General features: G+C 35.4%; 1 protein-coding gene across 1 annotated transcript in view; it reads right to left on the reverse strand.

Annotated features, from left to right (window-relative positions):
- Positions 1 to 13481, reverse strand: part of LOC140331105 (cadherin-6-like) — a 198152-nt gene that overhangs the window by 58326 nt on the left and 126345 nt on the right. The window contains exon 3 of the mRNA XM_072411844.1: positions 7642 to 7936. Coding sequence (XP_072267945.1) covers positions 7642 to 7936 — 295 coding nt within the window. The remainder of the gene's footprint in view (positions 1 to 7641; positions 7937 to 13481) is intronic.

Here is a 13481-nt window from a genome sequence, read left to right on the forward strand (position 1 = left end):
GATCGGCATTCATCAAACCAATCGGCGCCGCCTTCGTGGGCGGGCACAAGTGCCGCACGCTGGGACACAAGAACACAGAGGAGGACACTGGCTGCGGGGACCGGCGGGGATACAGGTAAGTAAAAAAATATGCATTCGGACCATAAGACGTACCCTGATTTTCCCCCCACTTTAGGGGAAAAAAAGTGCGTCTTATGGTCCGAAAAATACGGTAAATTTAAGAGCAGACAATTCTCTACTACTCATTGAAGGGAGGTAAAGTCCTACTAAAGATGTTTGATAAATATATTAGTGGTTCACCACTAGGGATGAACGAGAATGCCTCTCGCAAAAATTTCTTCAAATTTTTGGCGAACTGATTTGGCAAAAAAAAAGAAACTCCAGTGAGAGTTCATCCGCAGTTCCACTGCGATCCCCGGGCACTAGAGGTTAATTAACTTCCAGTGCCCCGGGATTGCAGTGGATTCTCAGGGCTGCAATTGTTCATGCAGCTCTGGGAATCCTCCTGTTTGCGATCTTTGGGCACTAGATGTTAATTCACCTTTAGTGCCCGGGGATCGCAGTGGATTCCCAGGGCTGCATTCGTTCTTGCAGCCCTGGGAATCCTGTGTGCGATGCTCGGCACTAGAAGTTAAATGGGGACAAGTCTCCCCATTCAAAACCTCTAGTGCTCTCTGATTGGCTGAGGAAAGCTTTCAATCAACCACGCTTACAATTTCGGTTACAATTTCGGTAAGCGAGAATGGCTGAATTCGCCTCGAGATCAAGTTTTAAAAACTCGCTTGCTCATCCCTATTCACCATACACACTATTTTGACAAACAAAAGTAATTAGGCCTTAAAGTTTAGCTGATGACAAAGACAATAAAGCGGACAAACTAAAGGAAACGATGCAGACCAAAACCCAGCCATGTAGAGGACAAATCATATAATGTCAACCCAAACGAGCTTTTAACTCCTTTGCTCAATGAGCTATTTATTGACACTTAATGTCCTGGTATAGCTTCTTGCAGTGTTTCATTGCACATCTGTATCTGCTGATGGCATTCACAGCATCTGTTATTTCTTCCAATAAACATTTCTTGCCATTGCTGTCTTAGCTGACAGTCATCCAAATAAATGCTAAAAATAAAGGACAATTTTCTGCCTGCAGACTACATATTCTATCTCAGAAAATGTCACATTTCTGTGTCACTAACATATTTTAGATTGATAGGCTCCCTAAGCGAAAATGTAAAGTACTGCTCAGAATTAGAAGAATAACAGAACTGGCAGTTGTAGGTGTTAGTGATAGGGTTGGTGTTCAGACATGGAAAGATCTCGCTGGTGGCTCAGTTGACACCCCTGTCAACAAATACTATATGACCAGTACTAAAAAACACTAGTGAAAGCAACCCATCCCCGGGTTGCTTTCACTAGTGTTTTTTAGTACTGGGCATATAGTTTTTGTGTGGCTATGTTCATGTTTCTGTTGCTTGTTCTTTCTGAGTTGGTAGTTCTGTTTCTAGTTCTAGGTGCTAGGCTTGTGGTTCTGCATATGACTGTAGTGGAGGGGTGACCATAATCCTATTTGTAGCCTAGTGGGTAGTCACATAGCTTTGCTGCTTGTTTGCTTGAAGTTGGCGGTTTTGCTTATGGTACTGGTTAATGTACTGGGATTATGGGTCTGTTTGTGTAGTCATAGAGGTGTTAGTTATGCTTGTAGCCTAGTGTCTGTGCCCATTTGTCTGCTGCTGTTGGAGCCCTTTAAGTTTGTAAATGGTTCTGGTGGCAGAAGTGGGGTTAACTGCTATTGATTCTCATGGCAGGAATGTGGTTGGATTTTCTGCTAATTTTGGCAGTATTTGCCTATATTTTTGTGTAGTAATCATAAAAAAACACACTTCCTGTACCATTTAAGTCTACACTCATTTGAATATATGAAGGAGGCCAAGGTTTGAACGTGTCTATCTTTGTTTATAACCTTAAAATAATGGATTGATGGGGCTAGTAGGTTACACACTTGCACATCACACTGTGCTACCTTTTTCCTGAAGGACACAATATTCACAGCAAAATTAGAATGTATTTCCTGTAACAGTTGGAAATGCAGCTGCCTCCGTTGCATGTTGGTCAGTCCATTCCAACCCTTCCCTCACTTCTCTTTTAAACATCACTGTAGCACTGCCTCTCACCTATGATCCCTATTTTTATCACTCTTATAACTGGTGCAGGAGAAAGCACAACCACAGAGGGCTAAGATGGTTGGGCCGCTGTAAAGCATTCCTATTGCTTTTGTTAAGCATACAAAAGTTGTCAAATATCAGTCAACTAGGTTGTCAGACCCCAATACTACCACTAAGCCCTAAACATGTTCCTAGGTAGCCTTGTGCATGGTCCAGCTCTAGTTTACGCTCAGTATGTAAAGGAAAATAAACACAGCTTTTATTTAGGACATGATTAATTGAAGTTAACACAGCTTCACCTTATTTACTAAGACTTATCAAACATTAAGTTTGGTAGTTGAAAAATTGTACTTCTTTAGTAAAAGAACTCACATACCGATTGGTTCTGTGCTATGTAATAAATCTTATATCTTCTTACAGTGTACTTGGCTTAAAATATTCAGTTACAAAGATGTATTTCTGGCATGCTAGATTTGAAAACAACATGCTACAAAGTAGCTTTCTCCTTTAACACAAAAAGAAAAAAGTGGGTATTTTTAGGATTTCTTTCTAGTCCAGTCTACGAATAAGTGCTTCTAATAAGTATACTTTACTGCAAATTCTGAAGAAAACCTTGTTCTTCTTTATGCAAAGCTTTTTTGAGCAGCTTAATTATACAATTCTTCCAATTTAGGTGTAAAAGATTGCCTACCTCTGTTCCTTTGGCTTGCCACTGTTCTATAAAAGCCTTTCCCAAATTACTGTAATTTATGTGATCATTTGCATTTATACTGTGGTTAAGCAATGCAGGATGGTAAAGAGACATAGCAGCAGTGTGTCACATTCTTTCAGAATAAATTTGAATTATGGGAGAAGCTCTTGGTCTATTTGTGGTACCTCTAGGGCAAAGCATAGGCACCTTCAATGTTTCCTAGCTAACTTCACTTAAATTGTGCAGTACTTTTCCTAAATTTCCCTTTTTGGGATTCTGTAGGAATAGGGCTGTTGTCCAGCTTGCCTATATATATATATATAGAGTGTTCTGTCTAATTTACTTGATGTATGTTTCTCTAAGCATCTATTTTGCAAATATTTGATTTATGCTAGTGCTAGTAGTGCGGGAGAGTAAATCTGTTAAAGACCAGAAGCATGTTCCTTGTACATGGTGTTCCCTCCTTGGATTCTACCAAGGAGGATGCTGCTGTTAAAATTCTCCTTCTACCAGACATTTGGGGCCTTGGAGTGCTGCAGGATTCTCCTCTCCTAGGAGGATATATGTATACTGTACCATCAATAATATAAAAAGAAAACACTTTGGGTCCTTTTATTATCTAGATGTGTGTATGTAATGTGCTTGCTTTCTTAACCGTGCAGACAAGCTAGGGAAATACTCCTTTGCATGAATAAGTAGGAACAGCAGTCATAAGAAGAAACAATTATATTATAGTTATGCAAAAATGGATTTATTCTACAATTAAGAAGTGTTTTCTAGTCATAAATGACCTTGCGTACTTGCAAGCAGTTTATCTCTCATGGGATGTCCTCTATTTTGTTGAGCAACTGAAGTGCTAGAAAATGAATAGTGTTCTATACAATAAACTAATGAACCCCTGGAATGTTGTATTAAATAAGTAATACAGATTACAAACGACTTGCTAGAAATAGCGAGCTACAAAATAATTACTTTTTGGATTAATCTATGCATTCTAAACATACTGAAGTGGTCAGATCTGCATATCTCAATAAAAAGCTGTCCAAGTTACATTACAATGAAATGTAAAACTGTAGCCCTTTATCTACAGTCATAAATCCCTAGAATGTATTTTATTCTAACTTCTAACTGTTACTTTCAAAGAAGAAGGATTTCACATGGAGAAAAAGCTGTCTGACTTATCACCTCTTTGAGAACATCTTTCACTGAATTAGAACTTCCAGTCTAGTTAAAAACATTCTTATTATAAGAGAATTTATGTTTCATTAACTATACAAAGTCAGGAAGTTTCATATAGTACATTCCAGTTACAATAGCTTTCTGCATAATTCCCAGATAAACTTCTTTACACTAGTGCTCATTATAATCTAGTGTATCATTAGAATTTTCTGTATAAAAATATCAATCCCTTTTCATCAACAGGAAAATGTCTCTCTTTTAGATACGTGCCATTTCCTGCACTTCTGATGTGCAAGGTTAAATATGTCAATCAGATAATGAATGAATGCAGTGACATATGGTGAAAAGTAGGGTAATGCACAGATAATTATGAAATGTTCTTCATTCATGCGATGCAGAGTATGCCTTTTATTACATGTATTATTTTAGAGTTGATGCACACTACAAGACATTTAGGGTACACAAAAGCAAACATGAATGCCACTGTATTTATCTGTGGCTCTAGAGCAGCCCTGCTTCATTTTGAAAGCTAACATATGATGAAGGACAACTCTGAAATAGCTTTATAAATTTATTGTCACAGTTAATACAATTCTTTTTGTACTATGTCCCTCTAATTCTTATTCATCCACTCTAAACACGGGGTTAGTTTAGAAAAACTCTGAAAAAAAATTTTGTTAAGGGAGTATCTGAGCGTTTAAGGGAGCAAATAGTCAAGCAAATCCTAAGGATCTCACAAAAACATTGCAATTTTTCATCATAATACACCGCTTTAAAGCTGTCTGGATGAATACATTGCACATCTATCTTCACCAAGTTATATTCTGCAATAAATCACTATCTCTCACACATGTTTACTTTGGAGAGTGAAAATATTAATAATTATTTTTATTTTAAAAAATGATTCCTGTTGGTAAATGTCATTGTCCATTCCTAGGCTAATTATTACAGATTTTCATACTATAGGTAACTAACAACTAACAGCGGCTGGCTTAATAAAGCATTCTCTTAAAATTCACCAGCCACTGAAAAAACTGAAATTTACATTAAATGGTTCAAAGCCTATAGTATGCCTGCATGACCACTGAGTCATAAGAAAAACGACGAACAGACACTTATGTGCACTTGGGTTATTATCTCTGTCTACAAAGCCGGCCTTAATGAGAACTAATTATCTGCTCTTCTTTCTATGCTGCAGTCTGGAAGATCAACGGATCTGATATGTGGAACTAGGTTTTACCATTGTTCATCTGTGCTGCTACATTATAAAAACTGTCATCATAAGAGCAGATACACAGTTGTGAAAGCTCTGCCTTTGAACACTTTTATCGGCCTATTAAAACATTCTTTCTTTGTACAAATTGCTGTTTCCTTTTAATCTTGATTACATGCTTCATTATATTGACTTGTAACGGTTGTGTTTTTTTTTTAACTTATGTTTCTATTTTTTTTTTTTTTGTGCTTAATTGCTGCATTTTGCACATTGTTTCTGACCAAAAGGCAAAAGTAAACATTCTAGAATGTTTTTTCCTATTTTCTCATTAATTACAGTTTAAGATGATTATTTTAGTTCTTTAAAATAGATTTCCTTTCTATCAAAGTCCCCTATACCCTTTGTTTGCATCTAACACATGTTTATGTTTCAATACAGATACACTGATTTATTTATATTTATTTTGTGCTGGCGACAGGAAACATACTGTTAATTAATGTAGTATTTGCTTATATAAACTTTTTTGATTCCTCCTCACTCTGTACATGCTATATACAGTTAGTGCCTATTATTTATACCTCAGATCAGCATATGAGTTTGCCCAGGATACATGGCTTATACTGGGGCACATGGCGCATGGGTTCAGCTTAAGACGATGAAGCCAATGGTAAATAGTATTATTTTACTGATACATTACTAAGATGTCTAATGTTTATAGGGTAATACATGTTCATTATGTATAGAAGAAGGACCTTAAATGATGATATCAAGAATTTTATTTTGTGGGGTAAAACTGCTCCATAGACAGATTGCCTGGCACTACAATACATACAAACACTTTATTTATTATGTTATATATTTGCTGCTTGCTAGTAACACAATTTTAATTATTTGTAAGCAAGACCAGAAGTACCTTTCATCTTTCAATACTACTCAAGTTCTTCAATGTTTATCTACTAGAATGTAAGCTCTTCGGGGCAGGGTCCTCTCCTCCTGTATCACTGTCTGTATTAGTCTGTCATTTGCAACCCCTATTTAATGTACAGCCCTAAGTAATATGTTGTCGCTATATAAATCCTGTTTAATAATAATAATAATAATAATAATAATTAAGTAACAATACATCGCTAACAGCTGCATGAATGTCCATATCTCCATATACCGAATAGGAGAAACCCTTACCTTGCATGCATGCAATAAGTTGGCTTCAGAACCCTAACACTTTGGTATACAATCACTTGTGATGGTTGTATGATCAGCGTGTTATGTTACATACAGCGTGTTATGTTACATACATAGCATCTGGGTCTCTGTTTCAGAACAAATAGCATTCACTATTTCAAAGCATTTTGCAGAAAATTAGTATACCAATTTCAATCTGAAAAAGCAAAAAAAAAAAAAAAATGCAAGCACAAGCAAATGTGTTTGCTTGTAACTTGTAGACTTTTCCAAAAATTCTCATTCTTGCTTTTGTAGCTGACTTCCTGGATTTCCCCGAGGTCTACACTTACATTGGTATGGATTAATTACAGGCGTTCCTTGAAATGTCTTAAGATGACTTAAGCAGCATGCACTATACACTATTTACCAAATTTCTGGAATAAGAGGTGCATAAATGTAATCTGCTGTCTGACAAGTTTTAACAAGTATAAAACACAGGTATGTCCAGGTATGCTATAAATTATGCAGTAAACACATAGCAGATTTAAAATGAGTGCCCTACAAACAGTACAACATGGGGAACAAAGTGGAGTGGTGTGCAGTATGCAAGAAACACAATGCTAAGTGCAGTAATGTGCACCAAGGTAGACATAGTGCAGCAGTTTGGAATATATAAAATACAGCACAGTATACAAAGCAATATTATGAGGTGTGTGTAATACACATCACAACAGAAAACAGTGATGCACAGTAATGAATAAAAGTAGTAGTAGAGTGCAGAGAGAAATATATAAGTAGAAATATACAAGTAAGAAATATATAAAGTACTGCATATTTTACAGAGAGGAATGGCACCTGCAACTTGCGGTGTGCAGAGCAGAGAGATGCAGAGTATAGAGAATACAGCACAGGGTACAAAGAGTGCAGTGGGGTGAAAAATGCATAATACAGTATGCAACGAAGAACGGTAGGAAGTATGTAATGTACATCAGTTTACAGTGGGGAGCCAAAGTATAATGTGTGCCTTAGTGCAACAAACATTTACATAGGGACAAAGAAGACCTAGAACTTTGGTCTCTCTGTGTACTTTTTTAGCAACTCTCATCTAATCTTTTTAAGATGAACTTTATCATGAAGAACTTTATTTAAATCAGGCCTAATGTGTTACATCTTTCCAGACAAAGTTATCACATGTTTATTGTACATATTTTTTATACTGCTAGTCACACTTACCCACTTCAGACATCTCTGGGACAGTGGCAGTGTAAACATCCTTAGTAAATTTTGGTTCATTATCATTAATGTCATGGATTTTGATGACAAATTCAGACTCAGGTTCAACAGGTCTTCCTGTTTTTTTGTTCACAGCTTGAGCACGTAATACATAGGATGACTTCTCCTCTCTGTCCAGACGTTTTGTCGCTTGGATGTCGCCAGTATTTTCATTGATTATAAATACATCCCCGGCTCCATCACCAGAGAGAATGTATTTCAATGATCCATCCCCACCATCCTGGTCTGAGTGTAACTGCAAGAAAACAATACAAAATTAGTGTTAATGTTTGCATATTTATTTTGTTAAATTTCAATTTAAAACTGCATTTTGTTAAACACCAAATTTAATCATCATCAATAAGTGATTTGTTCAAACCTGGAACTAAAGCCAAGCAGATTATTGCCATGATCACCTATTTACTCTGCTTTGGTATATTCAAGGGGTAGTTAGAAGAGGTTCCATGGGGCCATTTCAGACTTGTGGCCGACTTGTGAGTGCAGATTTCTACCTCAGACTCAACCAAGCTCCTAAATATTCCCACTAAACAAAGTAAGAAGTTCCCCAATAAGAAATCACAGCATTTCCCTATTATGCACATAGAAAAAGCTGTGAATAGACATGGACATCTTAGCTAGTCTCCACATGTAGGGCAGATTTGAAATATCCATTGGAACAAATCTCAGTGTCCTATCATCAAAAGTAACTCATTGCTAAAATTCAATTTTCACCACTTATAACTCATATGAACAACATTTTATGTATACAAAGATATGGACATTTTTCAGATCTAGAAAACTGTTTCTGCCAAAAAACAAAATGCCTGTTTTAGAAGCAATAGGGAAGGCCATCGATGGTTTCATAGACCATACTCTTTATGTGGACATTATTTGCAGCAAAACATTCTCAGCTTAGTACATAGCCTTATAGACTTACAGAGAATGGTTTCTGCACAGGATGATGCTGAGTTGTTTGAACACAGCACTAAACCTAATGTACAGAAAAGTGAAAAAAGAACAACCCAACTGGAAATCATAGGGTTGATAAACTTTATATTCAAATAGATTATCATGAAATGTTAATAAATTTGAACCTACAGAAAACAGATGATTATTATTATTATTATTATTATTAAACAGGATTTATATAGCGCCAACATATTACGCAGCGCTGTACAATAAATAGGGATTGCAAATGACAGACTAATACAGATGATGGAAAATGTAATTATTTTAAATATAATATAATGAGATCATTTTGCATTATGGGGGAGAAATCTAATCATTGCTTTTTTATTCTTTTACATACAAGTCTCCTTCTTTTCCCCACCCCATGTTTGGACAGGATAGGAGACGCAATAGACTGTCTCCTTGTGCTGCCTCTTCTTTCTACTCTCAGAGATCCGATGTACAATGACTGAGAGTGGGTGATAGAATTCAAATTCACACTGACATAAAAAGTCTCTTTAGCATATTATGAATATTAATCTGTTTTATTGTATCAATCTGTTTTAACCTTGTAGTTTGTTTAAATACAATTGTGTATTTAAATTGGAAACATACAGATTGTGTAATGCAGAAAGGAATGGGTAATGCCCAGGCTTTCTTGATTGGCCCGTCTGGAATTACTTCCCACACATGCACATAGAAGTTAATTCAGGATCGTAAAAAAATTGGAACAGGCAGCTTTTTTATTGCAGAAGGGACCGGTGATTTTTGATCTGTAGGAAACAATCTGCCTGCTTGCTTTTTTTACTGTGTAATTTTGCTTTTTTAAGGTGGTTCCTGAGTATGAATAATGAAAAACAACTAATAAACTCATGTTAGTAATAGGAATGGGAAAGATTAAATTTGTTACAAGTTAACTTTTTTTTGTAAATAAACCATTTTTAACTGAATTTTTTTCATATACCAGATGGACCAGGAAGAATATTTTTTGCTCCAGTTTGATGTGCTAACATTCATGATATTTCTCTGTTTTTTATCCTATACATTGGCAAGCACAGTTAATGATGATCTATGTCATGAATATTAAAGAAGCCAATATTACAAACTGTCATAGAATAAAGTATGTCTCTTTATCCTACCGTATAAAGTGTATGTGTATGTCCCTAATCAATGTATTTTAATCCCACACTGCTCCTGGACACATACAAGTTGTTTAGACACCATGTCTCTTTCTTTTTCTGCAACAATAGCAGAAACAATTATTTCACAAAGTCTAAAACAAAGACACAATCAATATATAGACAGTAGGGATGGGATTTCAGCTAATATATGTCTATTCCTCCGTTTCACATCAGCACTTTTTAATCTTACACCAAATCCCAGATATAAAAGTGTAAATGTCTATATCATATTATACTTCTAGAATATGGATGAACCAAGTAGCCCATTAATAACATTTTTAATTAAACTATGACTGGTTATGTTCTTCATTTTAATTGAAAAATAAATATACAAGCTATAAAAAATAAATGTATGGTGATTTGTCATCTCCAATTTAGCTAGGTCAGTAACTATAAGGAGTTTAAATAATAGAAATATCCTTTGGGCTCTGAATGTAGACAAACTTTTGATTTTGGTTTATTTACAAACTTTTCAATAAAACAAAGTGAAAATTGCAATATACCACAGTAGCCAATACAAATGCTGCATTCACTGATTCTAACCCAGTGAACAAAGTATTTGATATGCTGCTATGGTCTACTGCAAATTCTGAACATATATCGCAAAATTGCTGCATCTATACCCAAATTAGCCAAAGAAAAGCAATGCTAAGAATGTGCCTCATTGTATGCCTAAAGTTATCAGACGTAAAGTGAAAAACAACTGTAGTCAGTATTTGACTATGTTTTTCCACAGCTGAGTTGAAATTACCCATGCAACTTATGGTGCCAATTGAGCAATTACCCCCCATCCCTATTCTCTAATGCTCCATCATGGATCCACACTTTATCAAGATTTGAATTGTTGATATAAAACAGTTTGTATCAGTGATCATTATTATAAAACATTGGTTTAATAACATTAAACATTTTTATAGGCAATTAGCTTGCATTTGAAATGCTTCTTGAAAAGTTATTTTCGATTTTTTGTCCTCCTTCTGACCTGCATTTGTTTGAAACAGATCTACCAAAAATCTAACTGTCTACCTAAGCCCTAAAAAAATACTCAAAACACATAACTTATTCTGTAAGGAGGGGTACAAAAGCCAGCAAAACCATATTTTTCTGCACATTTACACCAAAAGCCTATTGATTTTCCCACCCACTTCCATCATTGTACAGTCATACTGTATCTCCTGCACACTTCAATCAGTTAGAACTATTCACTTCATTGAAAAACCATAAAAATGAAGAAGGTTATTATCTGCTGAGCAGGTGCCATCATTTTTCTCATCCAAAGCCAAATGATGTCCCTGAGCTCTTATTTTAGCCATTTGCTTTTGTCATCTTGTCTAGTGATACCTTCATTGCTACCCACTCTTTCCACACTTCACATTATTACTGTTAATAGCCTACTAATATGAAGGGAATGCAAGCAATGTGCGCAGAACATTTCCAGGTGAGCGATAAAATATTCCAAATTAAAAGCACCTGATTTTCTTCATTCTTTTGAATAAACAGCATATCCCAAAGTGTTCAGAGCATAAGACATGTTTTAATCTTTTTTGATGGAACAAGCACTTCAGGAACCAAATGATTAGGTGGTGATAAATCCTTCACAAAACTTTACTGATGAGCTGAGTTTGACTGGATGTAAAAAGAAAACTAAATTTGTCAAACGTTGCAATCTTACTCAGTATAATAAAGACAAATATAGAAAATGTGAAAATGTCTATCTATCTCTATAAATTCACTATAATTCCACATATTTTTGTTAAGTTTTTAGAACCTGTAGATAATAGCTAGGGTTGTGAATAAAGAGAACCTGTTACCTAAGCCCAACAGCTCTATGTCTACATGTCTGGGCAGAACATATACATAACTTTATATGAAATAATTATCTTCTATAAATAACAGACTCAAATCTTCATTTTTATTCATCTTTTCATATTTGCAAGGTGTCATTCAGTTATGGCTAATTATAAGGGTAAAAGTAATCTAAAGTATCATACTGTCATTTATAAGGATAAAGTTATTATTAAGATAAAAATAATTTTTGAATCGGCATTGTCTTACCCGTCTACTGTATACAGAAACAGATGTTCGTACTCAAGTAGAGACAAGTGTGAAGAATGCAGTTTTACAGAAATATTATTTAGTTCTGTAATGTTTTCCCTAAAATAATTATATGTATTACAAAATGCTATTAATCTACCTGCCTGGGATTCCTCTTTATATTATCTTTCCATAATCCCATGCAAAGCCGCTGTCACAATAAGGGATCATATACATTTGCTTGTTTTGTCTAGTAAATCCAAAAATATAATAGATATAGGAGTTTCTCCACATGTGTGTTCAACATTATGCTATGTCAAAGTATGCCAGCACTTAGTAAATTTTTGTAAATATGTTAATTTTTCCCCCCAAAAGACTTTTTAACAGATTTACTAAAGGGAATGAACAAGCGTAGGGATAAAGTAATACCATACATTTGTACACGCTATCATGGAACCTTTCTAAATGTTCATACACTGATTTTTAATGTGTACTGTGCAATTTTTGCTACTTTTACTTTGTCCCTTTTGTTCCAATAGTGTTTATTTATTGATCAACAATTTTCTTACAAGTTTTTGAAAAAATAGAACAAAAATCGCTAAGAAATTAAATACACATGTATTGAGGTCATTTGATGTGCCACCATAGGACCAATGGGAGCACCAGCAGGAGGAATGTCATGAATTGGTTAGTGTGCACACTTTGGCTAAGTTTTAAGGGCATGCACAGTTCAAATATTAAAAAAATTATCTGTGCAAATTGGAAAAGATATGTGCAGAGACCAAACCTCCTTGGTGAACATTGTGGGTATGTAGCTCTACAGCGCCAGAGTGAGGAATTCATTTAAAGCTTATTTACTGTTTTTAGGCATAAGTATATTTTGTATTGTCATTAGCCTGACCACAGTTTAGCATTATTGTTGGTATTGTTGGCAGCTTTCAGGAGTCTCAAACCTTTTCATGACTGATGCAATCACTAATGCCAACTGGTGTATCCAAATGTCTCTGGTATCTCAAAATATTTCTTGCTCAATTGCAGCTGTACTTACTTTTCGGTTGACATGGTCCTGACCATGCTTGGCTATCACTTCCAATTATCAGATTCTCTTTTTTTTGCCATGATTACCTACCTTGCAAATTTTGATGTTCTGATTTGTTACCAAAACCTCCTGGGGAAAATTGTAAACCTTCATGTGTGCTTCAGAATGTAAATAGAATATTGCCTATAATGCTGCTGAAGTTGAAAATCAATGATAGCTTATTGTGGTGCTGCCCTGTAGTTTGTCGGATTTTTCACATTTGTCACCCATGAACAAAAATCAAAAACTGTCATTTAAAAAAAAAACCCTTCAGATAAAACACTAACCCTCATAACAGTTATGTCTGGCCACATTTATAGATCTGTTTTATACATCAGGTGGGTGAAAGATCAATATGGAACTTTTTATCTGCCGTTCCAAAAAAATAAAATAAAAGCCCACTGTGGGAATACTTGTAAAATACAGCAGATTTTTATGCCTCAAGCTGGATCAAAATAGAGTGAACTATCTGCAAAGCACATTTTAAGAACCTCTCTCATCTCTGTTGGGCATAAAAGACCTGAGATTATGGGTGCCAAAGGTTTTCCTAGCGCTGTTAC

Source organism: Pyxicephalus adspersus, chromosome 5 (genome assembly GCF_032062135.1).
Source record: "Pyxicephalus adspersus chromosome 5, UCB_Pads_2.0, whole genome shotgun sequence".
NCBI classification, from domain to species: Eukaryota; Metazoa; Chordata; class Amphibia; order Anura; family Pyxicephalidae; genus Pyxicephalus; species Pyxicephalus adspersus.